The sequence below is a fragment of the Lineus longissimus genome, chromosome 8, assembly GCF_910592395.1.
Source record: "Lineus longissimus chromosome 8, tnLinLong1.2, whole genome shotgun sequence".
In the NCBI taxonomy this organism is placed as follows: domain Eukaryota; kingdom Metazoa; phylum Nemertea; class Pilidiophora; order Heteronemertea; family Lineidae; genus Lineus; species Lineus longissimus.
Genome location: NC_088315.1, coordinates 2,747,602 through 2,760,942, shown reverse-complemented (window position 1 = coordinate 2,760,942; position 13,341 = coordinate 2,747,602). Strand labels below are relative to the sequence as shown.

Genomic DNA, 13,341 nt, shown 5'->3' with positions numbered 1-13,341 from the left:
AGCTTTGCTGATCTCTATTGTCACTAAACCGCAAATAGTAATGTTAGCCCTTTGCAGCCGCTTTAGTTAACACCGTGAAAGAACTGGGTTAGGCCTACCCAAATAATAATCTAGTGTTGTACAAAACCAGTATTTTGTGGTATATATAATAAATGTGATCTGGTCATATCCCTGAGTTTAACTGAGTACCTTTGGCCAGAACGAAACAGGAAGAACTTTATACAACAGTTTCCTCCGAGTTAAATCCACTCTCTGCACTCATACTGAAAGGAAATCGCCTCTGACTGCCATCGTCGAGCAATGGGGCGTGACTACCGGCCAATGGGACTGAGCTTTGCTCAACCTGCTGCACAGGAAGGAAGGCGTCTGTCTCTTTCGTATCGCCATTTACGTGGTGATAGTCCCCACCGGAATCTAAACTCACCGTCGTCAAATTTGACGCATTGGTCGAGCAGCTTCCCCGACTGTTGGCGCTACTTGACGAATCTCGAATACTCTCGTAGTATGTGTCACATGCAGAATCCTGATGATTCAATCGGCTGTTAGAGCTAAGACCACCACGAGGGCTGTTAATACTAGTACTGGACGTCATCACATCTGGACTGTGCAGTTCTATACACTGAGACTTTGACGTCGCAATTGGAGAACTGAATGAAAGTTTATGATTTGTAAGCGTTGGACTAGAGTTTGAGGGAATGTGTTGAGGTCGAGCATTGTGGCAAGGACAGTTTCCTTCCCCGCAGGATGATGCACCATCCATATAAAAGTTTGTGTCGTCCGATTTTTGACAAGTCGGAGGTGGCCTTGTTATTGTCGGTATATTATGAAGGGATGCTGGGCTAGTTTCAGGGGTAGGCTTTCGTGGACGCTGCTCTTGAGTACGTCCTCTTTCTTTGGAATGATGTGAACAACCTGACGTCAGTGCAACCATTGGGACATATTCAAATGAAGGACTACTCATTTGCATATAACTCTGGTTTTCTTGCTTCTGCTCGGGGCTAATTGCCGCGGGATGAAGCGGCGGATCAAATACTACATAATTACATGCCTCCATTTCCTCATCTGACTTCCGCTCTGAAGTCACCTCACACATCTGTAAATAGTTACCATGGTTACCCAACTCTGCAGATGGGTTTCCATCTGGTAAGTTTGGGCGTGAATTTGAAACATCACGTAAATGCGAAATCATCTCCTCCGTAATATTTACATATTCATGATTATTATTATCAGAAGAACTCTGGCTAGAACTTGGCAACGGGCTGGAAATTTCACAAGATGTCCCGCTTGTCGTATGACTCAGACGTGACGACCTACATTTCTTTGCCCGCAACGACGCGTTTGACTGATTCGTCTTCTTCCCTCCAGAGCCGAAAGAACCTTGGAATCGCCGAGACCAACAACCAGGACTACTCTTCGATGAGCGCTTCCTCTTGTCATCGTTATGAAAGTGCGGGAATCTGTTCCGATCCCGATGTCGTCCTCGACCAGTCATCTTGGCCTCAGTTCGCAAATCTCCCTCGGAATCCGTATTACTTGGTTCCGACTGTGTCTGCGTGAGCTGATTCTGCAAAATACTCAAGAGCAATGAGCTGGCACTTGTATTCGACATCTCCAGGGAGGATTCCATCTTGTAATTCGGGACTGGAGCTGTGTACGAGTTTCGGCGTTCTTTATTATTTTGCTTCTTCAGTCGTTTTGTCCGCGACTTTTTCGGTCCGCGTAGAGTGAGGCGAAGTTTTCTCGGAAATGATCCACCGCTCTTGCTTGATTCGCTCGACTCCTCCCGACTTGCACCAGCTAGGTCATTATGGACCACAATACAAGCCTGTGATGGGATGCCATCATCACTGTTCGAGTTGGCAACGCCGCTGTGACTGTTCGAATAGTTGTAGCTGTGACGCTGGACCTCCATAAAGCTGTTCATGGCCGACGGACGGTGAGAAGACCCCCAGGAGTTCCCGGCACTGCTCCGTTGATTCATTCGAGTGAAATGCCGCGCGACTGAGGACTCCTCGATCCTGTTGCAGATGATGACGCAATCCTTCTTGAATTGCTTCGTGAAGATGGCGTACAGGAACGGGTTGGCGCAGCTGTTTAACGGCAGAATGAAGATGGTGAATATCTTTGCGTCATTCAACGAAATCAGATTCAACCCGAATGCAGATGCTATGGCAAAGAACGATATTGGTGCCCAGCAGGCGAAGTCTGTGAAGACCAGGAGTGCCATCCGTTTTGCCACTCGGGAATCGTTAGAGTTCCATGCCTGGGATCCTCGTACGGAGCAGTACATCTTCATATAACACGAGACAATGATGATGAAAGCGATCATGTTGCAAAACATGATGAAGCAGACGTAACCTGGAGAGAGAAATACAAAAGATTGAAAGAATGACAACCCGAGGGGAAACTTACTGGTACACAGTGATAATAAGACATCATACAGAGTGAAACATGGGTAGCCTTGGTATGAAGTTACCAAGGCTAATGAAGGCTACCTCTTAGTACATGTACTGGTCTTGCTATAAAGGCCTCTTCAAAGCTGTGCATGATGCCGGTTTCACAGAGGATATAGTTGAAATTGAGTTGCATTTCATAGACATTTTCCCAAGACATCCACTTACCTAGTGAAACATTATCACCGACCTCGAAAGGTAGGCAGACGGCAAACGTTCTGTAATCACTCACGCCGAACAGCGGCATACTGGCAATCAGCAGGGCAAAGCACCAGCCACACATCATGATGTAACCTGAGGTAGAAAAGACATCAATATTAACACATCAGACACCACATTACGCTTGTGGTGGTCATCGCAGGTACCTATAGGCCTATGATTGTGACCTGCGTCTACTTTCCAACGTGCATGGTATGTGCCTACTTACCAGCATGGCGGATGGAGAGTCTCTTGTTGAGATGCATAGCATGAGTGATGGCATAAAATCTCTCCAACGTTATCACAGTGAGGGTGAAGACGGAGAGCTCACTGGACAGCACGCCAAGGAATCCGGCGACAAGACAACCAGGGCTCATCTGCCATCGGATGGCATGCTTCTTGAACTCCCCTGAAATGCGAGGCAGAAAATAGTAAAAAATCATTATAGCAGCATAACTACACACTCTGAAATTTACTTAAACAAAAAATATTTGTGAAATTTGATGGCTACAATGTACTGACAATAGCAGGGATAGAAGCCTCAAAAACTCAAAGCCTTATGACAGCTTACCCAATGTACTTGCATCAACAACCGCCAGGAAACCCAAGTATATCCCCATTAGGAAATCAGCGACGGCCAAGTTGCAAATTAGGAATCGTGGCACATCCATCTTGGTACGGCTTGAGATCAGGACGAAGAGAACGCAGCCGTTGCCGAGAAGCGCAAAGAGGAACACGATCCAGACACCGCAGCGGAGCGCCCACCAACCCATCAAATCATCACATGGCATGAATGGACCTGGAGAAGAGACGAGGCGATACATTATACAAAGATCGCCACTAGGAAAACATCATGCCAAAATCCTTTGTCAAAATACTCTTAAAGAGACAACTTGGGCGTAGGATTTAGATGCCCAGGAGGAGAATACCCTCCTTGCCACAATGCACCACCACATGTCGAACACCTGTTTTGGTTGCACTGACCAGGAGGCTGCCTCACGTGTACGGGAAGAAAGAGTAAAAATAAGAGAACATACATGGAGAAGGAGTATTGACAGAAAGGATGTGCATTGAAAGGGAGGAGTACGGGGAAAAGGGCCCAGGAAATTCAAGCCACATTAGTAATTGATATATCAAAGTCAGGTGAAAGGCCACCCCTTACCTGGCATAGGTTTACACTTTACTGCTGGTTTGGATACAATCAGATCATGAGTGTCACTGTAAGGCTTCTGGTATTCCTGGAGAAAGTCGGACGTATACGTCGGTATCTCGCCACCATCCACACCGGGTAACTTTATCTCCTTTCCTGTTGCAAAGTTATCCCAAATATGCTGCTGGATTTCGTGGTAGTTTGCGTGAGACAGGTTGGCTGTAATAAAGAGAAGAGAAAATTTGACCTGCTCCGTCAAAAGTGGACTCTTGCGTCAGAATCTGACATTAGGTTGTCGGCATGAGTAGACAGTTCGCAGGACGCCACCCTTCGTCCCAAATAGATCGAAAACACTATTTGGGGCAAGGGAGTGTTGGCCGGGGAGGGGAGAAGTCTCCCAGATGTCTCTGAAAAACATGTTGCCCACTCCCCTCGCTAAATACGGCCCTGATCTGAATGTTACTTACCGAGAGGGTCCCATATCTCCTGAGTGTCATTGTGGAAGAGACTTGGATCATAACCGCTATTCAGCCAGATCACCTCTTCAATAATGCCCAGATTATTATTCTCAGCCTGAAAGAAGGACATTAAACTGGTTACACTATTTGCCTCCCACTAGGCGATTATCAGGAAAAGTAATTGTGAAAAATTGTGAATTATTTTTAGCAAATCATTTCGCGCGCTGAAACAGAACTTATTTTTAACTTTTGACACAAGATTTCTCTCACCTCTGGATCTACGTCTGAGAGGAAGTCACAGCAATGGTAAGCATACGATAAAGTCAGCCACTGGATCTTAGGGAATGTTTCCGGCGGAGGGATCTCCCTTAGTTCTTTGTTGTTGTAGGTCTTTAGGTTGGTCAGTTTGCCGAGGCCCTCTGTTGGCAGTGTCGGGAACAGATTGTCTCCAAGATTCCTATAGGATACGAAAGGCGATTGACATGAGAGTTTAACTCGTCAGCTACTAATGCCTGATTTTGCCCTATTTATTTGATTTGTCAATATCCCTAAATATGAAGCAATCCTGAACTCATACACGTAAAAGCAGACTGTATATGAATGAATTGAGCTCGCAAAACGCTTGTGTTCACATGCTAGTTACAAGATCTGCCAATCCAAAGCGTGTGAAAACCTGGATCACCGGTGGTACCCGCTGTAACGGAAACCAAGCTACTTACAAGTCTTCCAAAGCGGAGCAGGGAGCAAATGCCTTCTCATCAATATGACTGATTTTGTTGTTGGACAAATCTCTGAAAAGTGTACAATAGTCCAATCAATCTACGGTATAGAAAATGAATAACAGATCAGTCCAGCTGATCTATGGGAAAAAAACAACTACAAACAAATTGCAAGGAAAGGTTTACAGCTGAAGTTGTTCTGAAGACTCCAAGGAGCCTTCCAAACAGTTAGTGATTTTACCTCGGTAGTGATCCTGTTTGGAGAGTCCAGATCCTGCAGCAAACCATTTTTGCATGAAAAAGCAACCCATCTTATGCCCAAGTTGTCCTGCTTTTACAGTTACTACATCGATTTCATTCTGAAGTAAGACTTACAAGTACTGTAGACTCTTCAGGCCCTTAAACGCATCAGCTGGAAGGAGGGATATATCGTTATGGGTCAGGATTAAATCCTGCATGTAATGTAGCCCAGAGAATGGCTCGCTGGCCAGATTGTTGATATGATTGTTGCCAAGGTTACTGAAAAGAGACAATGCAGAGACAGAAATATAAGAACAACACGCGAGATCAAAGCAAAGGTCGGCTAGACAAGCAAAATGCCCTTTGGGGACACGTAAAAGGGAGTGCAGCCACCAGGGACGCCAACAACAATGTTTACAGGCGGTTCTAAAAAAAGGCTACAGGCGGTTTATCATGAATTGGAAGACACAGGAGGTACTAACTCGTTCACGTTTTAAGATCGATCCCTGGAGGCCCCTCTATAAGAAAATGCTGTAATCATCACAAGCACCAGCATGCATCATCACATGTCCGACCAGAACATACCAGTCTACCGCATTGAAAATGTTGATATTGCTAGTTACAGCAGTGGAAGGCCTACACTGTGGGGACCAGACCATACCAGTCTACCGCATTGAAATTGTTGATATTGCCAGTTACAGCAGTGGAAGGCCTACACTGTGGGGACCAGACCATACCAGTCTATCGCATTGAAATGTTGATATTGCTAGTTACAGCAGTGGAAGGCCTACACTGTGGGGACCAGAACATACCAGTCTACCGCATTGAAATTGTTGATATTGCTAGTTACAGCAGTGGAAGGCCTACACTGTGGGGACCAGAACATACCAGTCTACCGCATTGAAATTGTTGATATTGCTAGTTACAGCAGTGGAAGGCCTACACTGTGGGGACCAGAACATACCAGTCTACCGCATTGAAATTGTTGATATTGCTAGTTACAGCAGTGGAAGGCCTACACTGTGGGGACCAGAACATACCAGTCTATCGCATTGAAATTGTTGATATTGCTAGTTACAGCACTGGAAGGCCTACACTGTGGGGACCAGAACATACCAGTCTACCGCATTGCAATTGTTGATATTGCTAGTTACAGCAGTGGAAGGCCTACACTGTGGGGACCAGAACATACCAGTCTACCGCATTGCAATTGTTGATATTGCTAGTTACAGCACTGGAAGGCCTACACTGTGGCGGTACTTACAGTTGTGTGAGATGTGTACAGCCGGACAAATCAGGAATCTTTGACACTTGGTTCGAGTGCACATCGCTGAAAATCAGAGAAATTGAGACATTTCATTGCAATTCTGCCTTGAGAAGTCATATGACAATGAAAAACGGTATCAACTAAATATGGGGCTCTTAAGGGTACAAAGTTCAGACAGCTCCCAACTGAGCCCTAGAGTGCCTTGCCTGGTGTTCTAATGTTTACTTACAGAACTTTCAGCATCGGGACATTGTCACAGAGATCGTATGGGATGGATCGAATGTTGGCTCGGTCGAAAATGATTGTATGGAGATTGCCACAGCCCGTTAGGTCAGGGAATGTCATCTGATCACGCGCCTCATGGATTTTTCTGAAATTAAAAACAACATTTCATAGACAAATTTATATTGGTTATTTATTCCTGTCCCTTCAAAACCAGCAAAAAATTACTACTGCCATATTCACCAAGTTCGCTACTTAGTTTGTTTTGAACAACTGAGCCCATGTACAATTATAGCCACTGTGTGCATTGATGTGATCTGCCAGCTGTTTCTACACCGTAGGGGCTAAAATTGTACCACTTTCTTTACAACTACTTGACTTACATTTCCTCAAGGTTTGGCAGATTTGTAAAGGCCATCTTTCCAAAGCTCAGAATCGGATTTTCACCGAATAAGATGGTTGTCAGCTTTCTATTGCCAGCAAAGGCGTTGTCTTGGATGTACTCTATCCTGTTGTTGTCAAATGTGCTGAAAAGGACAAATAAAGAAACATCAACAACAGAGAAACATCAACAACAGAGAAACATCAACAACATCTCTCAACTGCAAATATGGCTGCAAATATTACAAGGTTCATCTTTTGATCAAGAACTGTCCATTCTGAACCTATCGGTGACTGACAGATTGAGCCCACCAATCGTAAGGGATCGATAAATCAATTTTAAAAAGATCCTAAATTGATGTGTGAATATCTCATCTCTATTCAGATGGCAAATTACTTAACTGTCAAGAATGCAGTAAACATATAGAATTATCGTCTCGTTGATAAAATTGGTCCCAGCTTAGAACTCACATCTATTAAGATGATGATAACATGTTTTAATTCATAATGCGATTACTGTGAAAACATTGCCATTAACAATGCATGTAATCGCCATCCGTAACACACATCCAGTTCTATTGACAACTTCAAAAATGTCATAGACCACATTTGTTTTGATGAAATGTCACTGAAGATGAGATAATGTCCGCACTGAACTCAGATTTGACTGACAAGTCGAAATCCGCATATCAAGACATCAAGAAGGGATAAAATTGATTAATGAAGTTATTACAAGCAACTTTTATCTTAATGCTGTTGTTTTGCACTCAATGCAAACAAATGACACCATTTAATCCTTTTAGTGTAAGTCCTCGTTCTATAAACTGGAAGTCATTCAACTCTCATTCGACTCCGTGTTACAGCAGTTCTGGTTGTGCTATCTTTGCCAGGTTAAAGCAAGTTTTTCTTCAATTTTTTTTCACAGGGGCACCCTCAAGCTGGGCAGCAAAAGGTTTACCTCTCCAGTACTTACAGTTCCTTGAGTTGAGGCATACTGTACAAGGCGTACGGAATCTTGGTCAGGCGGTTCATATTCAGATCCCTGAAACAGACCAACATAATGGCAGTTTTCGACTTTCTCTTTGTCACTCACTCTTCACTCTTCCTGGACAACCACATTATCTGCGGACTTGACAACAACCGGAGTGCAGTTTTGAGCTTTTTGAGAAAAATGTACCCACTTTTCGCTATTTTGCCCCTCACCTCGTAGTTAAAAGAATCTAGGCCATGCCCAATGCACGGTCTATTGTCTTCAAACAAAGCCGGCTCGCACCTTGACCTGAATACCCATTGTGGTGCAGACTTATCAATGGGTCACCAGGGCAAATCTTTATAACATTGGCCCCCACGAAACGTCTTTCGGGGTAGCGGATAGGCCAAAACCGGCAGTGGCAAATAGACGTTGCGTTGGCTGTATCTACCTAAAAGGTAGTTCATCGAACTTTCCTAACGTTACAAAAGAGCATAACTATAAAGCTAGCGGCACTGACGACTACTTACAGCAATTCTAGGCTCTTCAGACCTTCAAAGGCACCATCCTCTATCTTTTCCAGGGAGTTGTTGTACATCGATCTGAAAAGGACAGTGATAACATATTGCATCTTCTCAGAATAACATTAAATCTGTTTGGCCGCTGTGACAAGCAATCTACCCCACGGACAAGCGATCTTTCAATTTCCCTTCCCAATTATCACAAGTTGCTGCAATAAAGAAGTTTTGACTGTGTTGTGCTTTACAGAGAGCTTTGATGGTGTAGTAAATCAACAATCTCCTTGGGGACTTTTGGCAAGGAATAGGAGGTCGGTCAAATTCGTATCTTTGGGTGACTTATAGGCACAGATAGGAGCATGAATAACCACTGCCCCAAAGAGGAGTCTTTTGTTGCAGTCTAATCAAAAAGTCATACTTACAAAATGTTTAACCGTGTTAAATTCTTGAAGGCGTAATTATGCAATACTTTTATCTGATTTGAATCCAGATCTCTGAAATTGTAAATGATAGTATTGTAAACAACATCATACTTCATATTCACTTCTGAGTGTTCTGAAGAAAAAAAGTCTGGGATCCGAATCTGAAGTGACAAAAATATACCAAAGGAATTTATACTTACAATACTCGTAACGTCTTTATCCGGCTCAAACTGGCCGTTGGACATTCCGTAAACAGGTTGGCGTTCAACCACAAGCGGACCAGTGACACCATTTTATCGAAACTATCAGGTGGTACCTCCGATAGGTAATTGTTGTCAAGGTATCTGCAAATAGAGAGCAATACTGGAGGTATACGTGGACATGTACAAATACAGCGAATTCATACTGCAGTATTTAGCCAAAACTTTGTCAAAATGTTGACAAATTTCTGGTTCAAATTACAGAAAAATGTCTCGAACATCCTCATTCTTCGAACCGCGTTTGCCCTTCAGTTAAGAGATGATGTTCTCCAGGGAGTATTCCTCCTCCAAGGCGGGATGAGTTTTTTTGTGAGCCACTATAGTCAGGTGTCAATTGTCACAAACTGTTAGCATAGAGAAATAGTCATTCCTACTTACAAATGCTGGAGCTTTGTCAAAGTTTTAAAGGCAGCCACCGGTATCTTTTTGAACATATTGTTCCTCAGATCCCTGAAAAGGACAGAAAACAAGAAATAAAGACTAGCAAGGATATATTTTCAAGAATTCGATCATCTAATATATTATGTTAACCTTAAACTTAAAGAAACGGCTCACCATTCTTGAGAAAATTAATCCATGAGCCCGTGCAGTACGAGCTTTAGCCCTTTTCAACTTACCCACAAAACGGTTTCTTTGCCAATTCCTGTAAATAACTCCAAGATGGCAGTGTGTACTATACTACAGCTAAAAAATAAGCGATACCGCCTCGAACAATAACAGTAACATTAGCAGAGTGTACGCTGGTGGCAGAAGTAGGTGGTTGGGTTTTTCCCTTTTGGAAGCATTGTTGAAATTGACAGAAAATTCCTTGAGTTGACTCACATTTTCGAAATTCAAATAAAAAGAATTAACCCCTCCGGCCTCTTTGACCACTTTTTTTCTTTGATGAATTTTTAATGGCTGTTGATACTTTAACGACCAGTTAGTTATGTTGACCAACAAATATTCTTCTCTGGCTCGATCATATTTGAAATTAATGCCCATCTTATTTTAATATTGACTGATTTTTCCGGAAGGCACTTACAGGCGGTGTCTATAAACATGGAACAGTCATAATCAGGTAGTGATACGTCATCCTTATTAACAATTAGTAGCAATTCGTTAGCGCGTATTATCATATAAAGGTACTTCTTAACGACAACGGAAATGCAAACGTTCTTGAGTAGGCACAGCGTCTTCCTAATGAAATGATTCATGTGAGGAGGTATGATATATCGAGTATGACAAATCAGCCATGTCACTCCAGCAAGGCCAGTACACACTTCGTTCTAATGTACAGTTTTTCGATAGTAATACATTCGTTTATTGGGTCTTTCTGACATGGAATAGGTCATATCAGCACAGGATCAAACGCAATCATGTAATGGATGTAATAATTATACTAAGTACTCTGCCTTTTCGCCTTTTATTGAACTATTATCTTAAGGTAAGAGCAACCTTCTGCCTGGCCAATTTTTGCCAACTTCAAACGGGGCGATAAGGAGAGTTAAATATGGAACTATAATTGCACCACTACAACTCCCTCGCTTCCAGCTAGTGATTTCAACCTGTTGATTGCTGTGTCGATCCTGTGTCCCGTTCGTCCTGGGACCTCACCAAAATTTATAAAATATGCTTTTTTCCTTTTCCAACACTCATTATTATTTTTTAATTGACCTGATTTCCACTTTATCCCAATGAAAACGGATTCTGACGACCATTTTACCCTCATCAGCAATTCCATTGCTTTAGTCATGATGTTTTCCTGAGAAAACGCCGTTTGAAATCCATACACATGGATGTCAACATCCGTTCTCTAATATTCCGATCAGCGGCCTATAGCAAGCAACGGAAGACGACTGCCTTATGAATCGGAAGTCAGTCGGTAATTACGAGGTCCATAATTGATGATAATATGGGCTACATACCTGGCGACACCCGGAGATTCCTATACAAGTGTGATAGCCCGGTGACAGTCGTCTTAAACCCTTTGAGGCCTGCCATCATTTTGAGAGAAGGTATAATCACCCAAATAGGGGTGAACTAGGCTTCTCTTTCTTTGCTCTAATGTATAATTTTTGTCATCACTGCTATAAGTCATTGTATGGCCAAGCTACGGTATATAAAAAGGCAACTTGAGTGTTTTCCCGAGACTCATGATTTTTATACTCCCCCAAAGGAGCAGCAGACGTCAATTCCTGCCAAGATGCCAAGAGGACAAAGCAGGATATCATGCGAATCCCCTTGGGTTGTTGAAAACTGAGAAGACATGGCGTATAGCCTTCAGATGAAATGAAAAAGTCGTCCGGTATGAGGCTTGAAGGAAACAAGAGAACAAATAGATTAAGAGATGTAATCCTCACTTGGGTTGAATTGTCTTGTAGAGTCCTACACGAGGTAAAAGGAGTCTGGCCATGTTACATGTAGTTTCGGTGAAGGACATGAAGACACCAGCAACTAGTTGTTAAATCCTTCAGTCGCAAACGACAACAATGCCAAGCGGCTGATCAGTCTTTTTTTATCCATCCTGATGAGGCTCATCAAGAGAGTGGGAGTCTTGATCTTTTGTCATCAGCTGTTTCTCAGGATATGAAGTATACCATCTCATATCATCTTATATGTCCTTAATGATAACGAAGAATATCGAGTGCACCTTCTTTTTTGTGAACATGGTGGATCAAACAGTTTGCCCACTGACGAGAAGGCCTTTGTTGGATCAGAGCAGATACGTGGAGTTTAGACGCTTGCCCTCCCTTGCTTATCAGAGGCAGTGGTAGAGAGAATATGCTTGAATATTATATCTGCTTGGAGAATGCCTTGGCCATTATACATTCTCGATTGTACTGTAAACACTACACTCGAAAACAATCCGATTGCAGCGTAGTGCTCGACAATATCCAGACTAAAATGGGATTACTTCAGTCTTGCTAATGGAAATGTTCTCAACAAAACTTCAGATAAAATAAAAGGTTTCATCTCATAAGCCCCATCTAAATGGTGACTAAGCAAGAAAAGAATTCGCTAGCAGAATTCCCAATAGATTGACCAAGCACTTTTAGAAAATTGGTAGAAAGGTTTGAGCCTGGTCGTTACTCCCTATACACCCTAGCTCAGCAAATTGGGGCTACATCCAAGGCAATTTCAAATTTTTATTAAAAATGACAAATAAGAATTATGAAAGATAGTAATTCAAAACTTGTCAACTTACAAAATCTTTAACGTTTTGATTCCTTTGAACACGTTTGGTGGGAATGTCTTGAGCTGATTGTGGGCAAGGCGTCTGGAAAAAGAGCAGAAATTGGTTATCAAATAAAACTAAACCAATGCCAGTGGCAAGACCATCGCAAATCTCCCCGCTTCTGAAAGGCAGTTTCAAGTGTGTCGAACGGTCTCGGAGGAGATATCACTTTCAGACGGCCTGGACTGAGGGCAAAGAGTGATACCATTTGTTATCCACCCAAACTTGTTATCATCAAATTTTGTTTTTGCTTAAAAACCGCAGAAAATAAGAAGGGCGCAAAATTAGACGGTTAACAGTAAGGATAATCATGATGGCTAACTTCTCGTTGGTGAGTGTCATCACTTACTGGGGTGCTTCAAGTTATGGCACAAGGGGTTAAACATATACCAGCGTGAGAGCGACTACAAAGACGCAGGCAATAAGACGTCTCCAGGATCCCGATTAGATTGGTGAAGATGGCTGGTGTCCCCTGGGAGATAATGTGTTCACATTATCTCTCAAACGAAAGTGGCCTACCCGAACTGATGGGTTCGGGCAAAAATGCCAATGTCACTCATTTGGCAAACAGAACGGTTTGGGGAAAATGAGTAAAACAGGTGGTAGTGTAAACCACCAATTTCTTTGCGGGTGTTTTATATTTATGCGGATGTGCAAAGAACATTACGGCGCAGTAATCTGTGAAAATTGTTTTGATTTGAAAAATTGACATAAGAATGAATAGGTTAACAGTATTTTTGATAGAAACAGGATGGTAAATGAATTACGCCTCCAGTTATCAAATACATTCTGGAAAGCATTAAAACAATGAATATATCGCTCAATACCAAAACAAAATAATTTTTTTTTAAATTCATAAATATCGG

At 42.7% G+C, this 13,341-nt stretch overlaps 1 protein-coding gene across 1 annotated transcript in view; it reads right to left on the bottom strand.

Annotated features, from left to right (window-relative positions):
- Positions 1-13,341, bottom strand: part of LOC135492499 (leucine-rich repeat-containing G-protein coupled receptor 5-like) — a 41,095-nt gene continuing 27,754 nt past the window's right edge. Inside the window, exons 3-20 of the mRNA XM_064779012.1 lie at positions 12,446-12,517; positions 9,637-9,708; positions 9,199-9,342; positions 8,999-9,070; positions 8,589-8,660; positions 8,062-8,130; positions 7,091-7,234; positions 6,715-6,855; positions 6,483-6,548; positions 5,354-5,497; positions 4,979-5,050; positions 4,530-4,716; positions 4,269-4,374; positions 3,814-4,020; positions 3,223-3,450; positions 2,881-3,060; positions 2,622-2,747; positions 1-2,358 (exon numbers count right to left, since the gene is read on the bottom strand). Of these exons, the coding sequence (XP_064635082.1) occupies positions 218-2,358; positions 2,622-2,747; positions 2,881-3,060; positions 3,223-3,450; positions 3,814-4,020; positions 4,269-4,374; positions 4,530-4,716; positions 4,979-5,050; positions 5,354-5,497; positions 6,483-6,548; positions 6,715-6,855; positions 7,091-7,234; positions 8,062-8,130; positions 8,589-8,660; positions 8,999-9,070; positions 9,199-9,342; positions 9,637-9,708; positions 12,446-12,517 (4,243 nt within the window). The 3' untranslated portion in view covers positions 1-217. The remainder of the gene's footprint in view (positions 2,359-2,621; positions 2,748-2,880; positions 3,061-3,222; positions 3,451-3,813; positions 4,021-4,268; positions 4,375-4,529; positions 4,717-4,978; positions 5,051-5,353; positions 5,498-6,482; positions 6,549-6,714; positions 6,856-7,090; positions 7,235-8,061; positions 8,131-8,588; positions 8,661-8,998; positions 9,071-9,198; positions 9,343-9,636; positions 9,709-12,445; positions 12,518-13,341) is intronic.